Here is a 10593-nt window from a genome sequence, read left to right as displayed (position 1 = left end):
CAAAACTACCAAACATGAAAAAAAAAATCACAGAAAAAAGCATACTCATTCAATTCATTCAAACAAATCATACGACACTTACAAATAATCACTCAAATACAGATCAAGTCATAACCACCCAAAAACAAAGATACAGAAAAAAAGCCAGACCCTAAGAGACGAAATTAATGTTGAACTCCTAAGTAAGAGTCATTACCCATCCACACCGTAATCTTGTACGATAAACATCTCATATTGGGTAATATCAGGATTAAACAATTGCGGTAATATTAGGATTAAACAATTGCTCACTAAACAACCCCAGAGTTTCACCTTCATGGTAAATTAGGATCTTTTCTGCAGTTGAACAACGGAGAAGCTGGTGCAGTTCAATCTCAACAATTCATTCCGACAAAAGCGGATCGTAAACAAGTCGGATTCAACAAATTAAACCCCTCATCTTCTGATTTGAACATCTTAAACACCGAAATTGCTGACCATGTGTAATTTTGGGCTTCCGTGGCATCCATTCCAGTAGACTGATCGGGCAATTTTAGTGCAGGAGGATAATCTCCAATTATCCTCGCTCGAGACCAACAGTATTCGGAACTTAGAACGACTGGCCTGTTTTGGACAATAAAACGGGGGAGGGGAAGTCGTGCCCATTCTCTCTCCGGGCATGAGCAGAAACATCTCTCCGGGCATGAGCAGAAACATCCAAATTGAGGACCGAATACTCGATTCTCTCTTGGAATATATATTTCTCTCCACGCTGATCTCCCTCTAGAATGCCAATCTTCGCTCTCTAAGTTTTTTCTTGTTTTGGGGGTAAGGGAACATTATTATGGCGCTAGAGAGTTTTGAACCCTAGTGAGAAAGTTCCAACTTCCAAGCAGCAGTCATGGCACACGCCTTAACTAGGTATAGAAAATAAAAAGTAATTCCCACCATATCACCTCCAATTAATAAAACACTAAAACCTTATGAAAGTGCCTAAAATTATAAACTTTGAAAGTGCCTAAACCCCAGAGTATCCTTTGAAAGTGTCTAAATCCTATGGTACCTTATAAAAGTGCCTAAACCATAGGGTACCATTTGAAAATGCCTAAACCCTAGGGTATCTTATGAAAGTGCCTAAATCGCTAAAACTCTATGATAGGAAAGTGCACCCTTAAACTCCTGTGAAAGTGCCTAAACCTAACCCCTAAGGCTCTATAAAAACGGCTAAACTTAAATCCTATGGTACCCCTAAACTCTAAGGTGTCTTAGGGTGGCACTTATATTAATGGTAAATGTATTTTGTAAAAATGGACCTAGTTGTAATTAAGTATTTCATCTTACCTTAATGGAAATTAAGATGTGGTTTTCTGTCCATAGTAGTAAAAATCCCATTTTTTTTTACGCTTTCTAAGTTTTTTGTTTGTTCATACAAGAAACTTTTGGAGATTTTCTTAAATTTATTAGTTGAGCCGTCGGACCACAACCGATTGTCGATGAGCATGGTAGTCCTCGGTAGCGTCAGGCCGATCTCTTTGGGCATCTCAGAATTGAGAGGTTCGTTCTTACCTCCAGCGGAACCGAACTTGGTTCGATCAAGTAAAATGTGGATTGTACTAAAAAAAATCAATCAATAATTCTCAGCTAAAACTTTCAACAAGTTGAAAGAATGACTTAGAAAGAGAATTCTATTTTTTCAGAACGTACGAATTCCTACGTTTTGTTGGTCAAATTAGCCTTCTTGACCTTCGAAGCCTGATTAATGCGTTTTGAAGTAAAGCCTTCGTGTCGTACCGGTGACCATATCTTCAAAAGTGGTCATTTTTCGAAACTTCTGTCGACGAGAGCATATACCGACGTATTTGACAATCTACGTACTTGATAATTCTCAACGTATTAGATAACTAGTATTTGTCCGTGCCTACGGCATTACGCACTTCGGTTAGAATTGTCCGTGCCTAAGACACTTGCTAGCTAGTGGCTCAAACACTAAATCGATTCATTAGTGTATAGTATGTGATTCTCTTCTTAGTGGCACGAAAGAGAATTACTCTTGCTTACGGCACTTCCCAACTAAACTTTTAAGCATGCTACAAAAAACTATCAATTTGCATATAGGGTTTTGGAATTAGAAAATCGATGGCATTTGTGCAATTACTACAAAGAATGTAGGTACTTACATTACATTTGCAAAGAACTTTCCTTTGCGTAATTACTACAAAGAATGAGGGCACTTACATTATATTTGCAAAGGAACTTTGCATAATTACTACAAAGAATATGGGCACTTACATTACATTTGCAAAGTTCCTTGTCAACCCTTGGATCAAATGAATCTCAGCTCTTCTTTCAACTTGTATTTGTGTGGTCCCCACACCCTTGTGTTTTATTAGGTAGATCTCCTACCCAAAGTTTACACGCGATCGACCTGGTGACTAGGGGCGTGAAAAAACCCGTGGTCTGACCCGACCCGACCAGACCAGAAAGGTTTCGGGCGGGACCAAACATGTGGTTTGGTCGGGTACGGGTACATTTTTTTGGAAAAAATCAGTTTTCAGTTCGGGACTCGGGGTGTTGTTTTTCTTACCTGACCCGATTAATTCATATAGATTACTTCGGTTTTGGTCAGATCCGACCCGACCAAAAAAAAAATCGGGCACACGGACGGTTATTCCCACTCGTTCGGTTCGGGACCAAAAAAAAAATCGATACCCAATATGTAGGGTTCGGAGCTAAACCCGACCCGTCCGACCCGTGCACACCCCTACTGGTGACTCTATTATCCATGAGGAATGGTAGTTTAAACTGTAGATTTGGCATGTCACAAGCATTCTCCATGAATTGTTTTCATTTAGTTAATTATAAAAACTTAAAAGTAAAACTCGCATAGTCAACTTCCAAGAGCCACTGAGAGAGCGGAGTATACACAAAACCAGGAATTAGTCAATATAGTATTTCGAGTGCTCCCCATGTGGACCACTTGTATCAGGCCATTATGTGACTTATTTTTTTAATATGTATATATGTAACCTCCTCTCATTTAAAAAAAAAAAAAAGGTTTTGGATTCTCTCCCGTTTAAGTTGGGGACTTGGAAGTGCTGCTTGGCAGCTCTCTGCCGAGTGGCTGATCCAACCGTTCACCTTGATACGAATGGCTTGGATCAAATATGAACGCATGCAAATTTGAATTATTCATTGTTTGGTTAAAATCCAAACCGTCGATTGTTGAGATGAGCGGCCGATTTGGACGCTCCGCATAGCTCTACAGGGACCCATTCTCCAAGTTTGGGACCGGACGGAATGGTCCAAATCCAGACAATGGAACCGATCCAGTTCTCCTATCAAAAGTCTTATTGACAACTGCTACATATGTTTATGTGTCGTTCTATGCGCTCCCCTGCTTCTTCTTCTTGGATGTCGTCGTCCCAAGGAAATTAGCAGAGACCAGGTGGTCCAATGGCTACGCGACACCTCGCTCTCTCTTTCTCTCTCTAAAATCTTGTAGCCGCTCATAGACTCAATTGAAAATCCCCACATCCTCGGCTCTCTCTGTCCATGGGTTCAATCTTGAAAATCAGTATTTCTTCAATCCTATCTTGGATCCCCTTATACTCCTCTGCTGTTTCCCAAAAAACAGAGTCCATTATCATTAAATTCCCAATTTCAAACTAGGGATTAGCCTTTTTCATTCAAAATCTCAAGTGGGTTTTCCCAAAAACATCTGATAAATCATAATCTCACGAATTTAATAGGAGTATTCAAATTCATACGAAAACAGAGTCCAAAACATCCACATCTCAATCTCAATCTAGGAATTAGCCTTTCTCCATTCATAAATTCCAAGGTGGTAATCTCCAAAACATCTAACAAACCATTCTATTTTCCCATCAAACCCGCTCTCATTCTTAATTCTTGCTCATCGCTCGGCTCTCAGTCCTTGCAATCACGGATTTTAGTAGTTTGAAATATTTTCAAAAGGCGCTTCCACTCACGCTCGCGCTCAGGTACACGGGCGTGGCTAATAGTAGCTCAAATCCAAACAAAACTGAGATAGAAACATCATAATCACAGACCCAATGGAGGAGAGGCAAGTACTGTTCGGCAAGTACGAGATGGGCAGATTCCTAGGAAAAGGGACATTCGCCAAGGTCTACTACGGCAAACAGCTCAACTCCAACGACAGCGTAGCGATCAAGGTGATCTCCAAGGACCAGGTGAAGAAAGAAGGCATGATGGACCAAATCCAGCGCGAGATCTCGGTCATGCGCCTCGTTCGCCACCCGAACGTGGTCGAGATCAAGGAAGTGATGGCGACGAAGACGAAGATCTACTTCGTCATGGAGTACGTGAAGGGCGGGGAGCTGTTCGCCAAGGTGGCGAGGGGGAGGTTGAGGGAGGATTCGGCGAGGAAGTACTTCCAGCAGTTGATTGCCGCGGTGGATTATTGTCACAGCAGGGGGGTGAGTCACAGGGATCTGAAGCCGGAGAACTTGTTGCTGGATGAGAATGGCGACTTGAAGGTGTCGGATTTCGGGTTGTCGGCGCTGCCGGAGCAGCAGAGGATCGACGGGCTGCTGCACACGCAGTGTGGGACGCCGGCGTATGTTGCGCCGGAGGTGCTGAGAAAGAAAGGGTATGGTTAGAAATTCTATTACTCTCCCGTCCGGATTTAATTTTTCCTAGTTCTTTTCTAATCGGTTAAAAAATGGGTTATATCTTTGAATCCGTAATGAATTTCATATCGAATATGAATTTTGTTTGATAGATTTCGATTAGTTCTATAATACAATGTTTTCAAAAACACGTAAAACATTATAATTTAAAAGATATAATCGATTGAAAAATAAAACAAACATCAAAAAATAACTATTAAATTTGGATGAAGTGAATACATTTAACTCGCGTTATTTCATAAAAAATGCTAGGATGCTAGCGACACAACTACCGGGAACAATGGCATAAGTGCAGGATTGATGGTTGAGAAGTAATTTAAAATATAGTTGTTCTTCCATTAACAATCACAGTCTCATGTGGGAAACGATTCGGACTAGTTTGGTCCATTTGTCAAATTTGTTCTGGACGTTTTGGATATTTTATAATAAAAATAAATTCAAACAAATTTGAAAAATAAATCCGAACAAATTTGAGCAGTTCAAAACACTTTGGACAGCTCGGATACAACAAATGGACCAAATTGGTCCGAACAAACTAGACTGGATCCGATCCAGTCCCACCTAGGGCCTAGGCTGCCTAACAGTACGTTATTTCATACTCCCTCCGTCCCAAATTGGATGTCAATTTTTGATATCCATGCCAATTTCAACTCCTTATATCTTTCAATATGGATCTCAAAAAATATGCAATATGGATCTTATTCGATAGTTCTCGATTAATTTTATTATACAAAGTTTTCAAACTCATGAAAAACATTATAGATTGAAAGATATAAGCGATGAAAAATGACATGAATTTCAAAAATTGTCATTCTTTTTGAGACGAATGGAGTACAATATTTTCTCCTTCCATAAATTTGTTCGTGGCCTTAGATATGCGAAGAATTAAGCTTGTTTTAAAGTCATTTTACCGTCGCTCCTAAGTGTTTTTAATGAATCAAATCAGTTTCGAATGCGAATGTCTCCTCTCTGTGATGGTGACAGTTATGGAGCCCACCTTGTTAATTGAGACAAATTATTTTGTATACTTCGTCAAACTATTAAATACGCCAAAATTTATACTATATTGATCCGGTTTAAATTACTATCATATTAGTATGATTTTAATATGTGTGTGGTTTAAATTTATTTTGTAAACTGGACCGTCAATAAGCTAAGAAATTTTTTAAAAAACACAAGTTTTGCACTTTTCAATATACTTTTATCTATTTTTCACTTATTTCAATATACATGTTAGAACCTTGACAGAAGCCTGCTGGGATTTCCCTTTACATATATTCATCTTGGTAAGACATAAATTTGTCACAATGAATCAAACTCATCATCCCTATATAAATGTATGTATTACGATTATGCGTTGATTGATATCTGGTCAACATAAATTTTTGCATAATTAATATAAATAAATAAATGATTTCCATCATCAAAATAGACTCTCTTTTTTTTTATTTTTAGGAAGGACAAAATGGTAACTTTAAAATAGACTAGTACCGAAGGACTCGAGGATAAGTACTCATTTATAGTTTTTGTTGGTTTTTGCATGTTAATTTTTTTTTTTTTGACATGGTTTTGCATGTTAATTAGTTCACTTGATTCTCACACAGTGAACGTTCAAGAATTTGTAAAGCTGGTGGGTAATATTTCTCTTCGTCCAATTTTCCAAATGGGTGAAAATATCCAAAGGCAAATGATTTTGCAATCCACCTTTTTATTAGCGCACTTCAATTTGTGGGCCATTACTCCGGCAAGAAAGACTTGTAACCATTTCAGTCATACCTTATGACCTAATAACCATTCGGGATACTTCGGCTTGTTTTGGCTCAGTGACTTATTTTTTTGTTTTTATTTAATATTTTTTTGTATTTTTTTATTTTGCGTTAAATTTTCATGACTTTTTTGATTCGTCTCAACGAGAGATATTGGAAAAGTGAAAAGTTATGATCGAAACTCATAATTTTTCGAATAAAAAGCGAAAATAAGCCAAAAAGACAAAAATTTTGACTTATTTTTGCTTTTATTCAAAAAATTGTGAGTTTTGATAATAATTTCTTACTTTTGTCGATTTTTCACGACGAGACGAATCAATAAATCACAAAAGTTTAACGCAAAATTAACAAATGCGATTTTTTTGAACAGTTTTACTATTGTCAGCCCACTGGACTAACGATAAGCACACTAGAAGACAAGGAAAACATGTATTTCTGTGTACTTTTATACACATTCACACACTCACTATTGTCAGTCCATTTTAAAAATCTTTTTTTGAATACTGACAAAAAAAAGTCATTTTAGCTTATTGAGCCAAAACAAGTCAAAAGGTGATGTGAATTGAAAGGCGATGTGATTGTGATTGCAATAACAAAATTCTACTTACGCCAGCGCGGAGCTGATTTATGGATTATCCATTTTGTATTTTTTATGTTTTAAAATATTTGAGAGCCAGGTTATAGAACACATTTTCTCGAAATCATACTTTAGATGCACAATTTGAGAATCAGTTCTGAAAGTGCTGCATTTTATTCTCTTTGCCGACAACTGTAATTGCATTAATTAATATCAGTAAGACTCCATCTTCGTTCTATGTTTTGTACGACAATTTTTTTGTGTTTTAGGATTCTTTCCAATGATATTATTATATATAGATTCTTTGTTCATAAACTACAGTTAATCCATAATCTTATGAGTTGTATGTGGAATTATTATTTTTGTCTTCGAATCTTTGGAAAACTCACGTAATTCACAGTTTAGTATTATTCAACGAGTCCTGCTATAGGGACCAGCGGGTCCCATAGGAAAATCGTACCGACAGCTGAGTCGGACTGTCTCCGGCCACCGGACAACAAATCCAAGCCGTTCAAAAATTCTAAAAAAAAAAACGAGAGGGCTTGGCGGGAATTAACGGCATCCGATGTGTGTACGGTGGTTGATCCAAACACCCATTTTTTCATGTATATATGTGTATATACGAAAAATAGGGTGTTTGGATTAAGCACCCTACACACATCGGATGCCGTTGATTCCCGCGTGGGCCCTATTTTTGTTTTTATAGAATTTTTGGACGGCTCGGATTGGCCGTCCGGTGGCCGGAGACTACCCAACGCGACAGTCGGTACGATTTCCCTATGGGACCCGTCAGTCCCTATAGCTTTTCTGATAACAATTGGTTAGAAAAGTATTTTTTTTTTCATTTATTGTCATTTATGTTGAGTTACTTTTTGTTTAGTACAAAGTTCTGCAATCATACATAAATTTACTTGTTAAAAATTCACATCAAATTCACAATTTTCATAACAGCACAAACAAGAGCCGGTCCTAACTTTTTAGGAGAAAAAAATGAAAATTAAAAATTGGGTTCTTTTTGCTTGATAGGAGGAGCTCCTAAAATTTGTTTGTTTTTTTTCAAGCCTAAGCGGCTTTCTCTTCGGCTTTATGTCACTGCCGGCTCTAGACACTATGGGTTTATATCTTTTACGTGCAATCATGTACTAAAGAATGGGCTCTTTTTGCTTGATGGGAGGGCTCCTAAATTTTGAAAACAATTTCGGGCCTAAGCGGCCTTCTCTTCGACTTTATGTCAGGGCCGGTTCTAGGCACAACAGGTTTATGTTTATGACGTGCAATCATGTACCGAAGATTGGGCTCTTTTTGCTTGATAGAAGGGGCTCCTAAAATTTGAAAAACAAATTCGGGCCTAAGCAACCTTTTCTTCGGCTTTATGTCTGGGTGGGCTCTAAAGCACAACGGGTTTATGGTTTTTACATGCATTAATGCACATGCGATATTGGGAAAAGAAAATCACAATACATCCATAATTTTGCAATGACAGATACGACGGTGCCAAGGCGGACATATGGTCATGTGGAGTGGTTCTCTTCGTTCTGGTTGCTGGGTTTTTACCGTTCCAGGACGAGAACGTCATGAACATGTACAAGAAGGTTTTCAAGGCGGAGTTTGACTTCCCCCCATGGATTTCCCCTGACGCGCGGCGGCTCATTTCCAAGCTCCTCGTCGCCGACCCGCACCGCCGGATCTCCATTCCCGCCATCATGCGAGTGCCCTGGTTCCGAAAAAACTTCGCCCGATCAAATTCCTTCCAGATTCGAGAAAATGAAGAAGGTAATTGAGGGGCATCCCAGCATTCAGTTTTCAGCAATTAGGTTCTTTAGGCTAAATTCTCACCATCTTTTTTACTAATTTTTTCTCTTAATTTTTATCAAGTTTGCGTCAAATTTGAAGGATTAATCATTCGTGTTAACAAATAGAATCTGAAAAATAAAAAATTATCATCAAAAGTTTATTAAAAAGGAGAAAATTCCAAAAAAAAAGTTTTTCCATATCTATGTCGTTAGCATCATCTTATATGGTTTTTTCGAACTTTTATTCATATTTTTATACCTTTTCGATTTCTCTAATCAAGACGAAAGATTAATCCTAAAAATTTTGACGAAAAACTAAAAAACAATTCATGAAACTTCAATTATATTCACTGTCTTTTACAAAAATCTAGGAAAAAAGGACCTTATTTTTTCAGTTTCCAGCTTTAGTACTTTGTTTATTTTTATTTTTTAACTTTAATAGTTAATTTTTCAGCTTCCAGCTTTCAAGACGCAGATCTAGCAGCCAACAACCCGAAGCAATCCGGATCCAGTGGGATACTGAAGAAATCGATATCCTCCCCTGCTTTCTTCAACGCGTTCGAGTTCATTTCCTCCATGTCGTCTGGGTTCGACCTCTCGAGCTTGTTCGAGACCAAGAGGAAAACGGGGTCCATGTTCACGTCGAGGCATTCGGCGGCCGCGATAGTGGAGAAGATTGAGGCGGCAGCGGAGGGGTTGGGATTCGGAGTTGCCAAGGAGAAGGACTTTAAGCTGAGGCTCGAAGGGGCAGCGGAGGGCCGGAAAGGGAAGCTGTCGGTGGCGGCGGAGGTTTACGAGGTGGCGGCGGAGGTGGCGGTCGTGCAGTTCTCGAAGTCCGCCGGGGACACCCTCGAGTACGTGAAGTTCTTTGAAGAGGACGTTAGGCCTGCGCTGAAAGACATTGTTTGGACTTGGCAGGGTGACAGTAGTTGTAACGGTAACGGTGTAGTTAACGGAGGAGAACCACCAAATAGCTAACCCTTGATGGGGTTGACTTTTTGGTTTCTTTTGTTTTCTCTTTGATGTGACTTTGATTTCCAGTTTCTTCTATATAGTTCTAAAAAATTACGAATACTAAAAAGTGTAAATTACTTTCTACTTATGAATGAGATATGCAAATTATGAGAAATTATTCGGTGTCAGGTGGTATATCCCACGCAATGTTCTAAAAAGCGCTCGGCGCTAGGCGGGCGGCTGACCACCTTCAAGCTTCGAGACCTATTAATCGGTCATTAATCGCCTTTTAGCAATTAGTCGGTTTTTTTTTTTTTAAATATTCTACAACCTTCCTACCATCAATAATCACAGTTTTTCTAGTTGATGTGATATATCTTTTCTACCATCAATACTTACTAGTTACTACACGTCTACCGGTCTACACGGCTACGGCCTACACCAAACGGTCCAAACCATAAATTTACAATACTACACTACTCTGCTACTCAGACTCAAGTGTTAAATTTTGTAACAAAAAATACTACTCACTACAGAGAGGGGGGGATCAAGAAATTACAGAGAGAGAGAGAGAAGGAGAAATTACACACAGAGAGAGAGAGAGAGAGAGAGAGAGAGAGAGAGAGAGAGATTACAAAGAGAGAGGGGGATCAAGAGAGAGGGATCGAGAGTTACAACAATCAACAATGAAGCGCAGTGGCGGTGAATGGTGATGAAAGACGTCGGCGATGACTAGCATCGGCGATGACCGGTGTCGGTGATGAGAGGCGATCGTCGATGTACTGGCGTTGGCAGTAGGCAATGACTGGGTTTCTTCCCAGACCCAGATCGATAAGAGGCTGATCGAATCAGAG

The 10593-nt window shown here is 39.0% G+C and overlaps 1 protein-coding gene and 1 long non-coding RNA gene across 4 annotated transcripts; one reads left to right on the top strand and one right to left on the bottom strand.

Annotated features, from left to right (window-relative positions):
* The first annotated feature begins 3280 nt into the window (after positions 1–3280).
* On the top strand, positions 3281–9914 carry LOC131317834 (CBL-interacting serine/threonine-protein kinase 5-like). Of its 3 annotated transcripts, none has more exons than XM_058347503.1 (3): positions 3281–4609; positions 8476–8765; positions 9240–9914. In XM_058347503.1, exons 1-3 carry the CDS (start codon positions 4053–4055, stop codon positions 9761–9763), a joined length of 1371 nt encoding a protein of 456 aa, XP_058203486.1. In that variant the 5' UTR covers positions 3281–4052; the 3' UTR covers positions 9764–9914. The 3 variants fall into 3 exon arrangements, with proteins under 3 accessions (XP_058203486.1, XP_058203488.1, XP_058203487.1); XM_058347505.1 differs by having other exon boundaries at positions 3316–4609; positions 9261–9914; XM_058347504.1 differs by having other exon boundaries at positions 3316–4609; positions 9255–9914.
* LOC131317835 (uncharacterized) lies at positions 4315–5245 on the bottom strand. Its single transcript, XR_009197416.1, has 2 exons — positions 4869–5245; positions 4315–4630 (listed from the first exon to the last, which is right to left on the bottom strand). It is a non-coding gene; the product is annotated as an uncharacterized LOC131317835 (long non-coding RNA).
* Positions 9915–10593: the final 679 nt, after the last annotated feature.

The sequence above is a fragment of the Rhododendron vialii genome, chromosome 2a (assembly GCF_030253575.1).
Source record: "Rhododendron vialii isolate Sample 1 chromosome 2a, ASM3025357v1".
NCBI lineage: Eukaryota > Viridiplantae > Streptophyta > Magnoliopsida > Ericales > Ericaceae > Rhododendron > Rhododendron vialii.
This window is presented reverse-complemented; position numbering and strand designations above follow the sequence as displayed.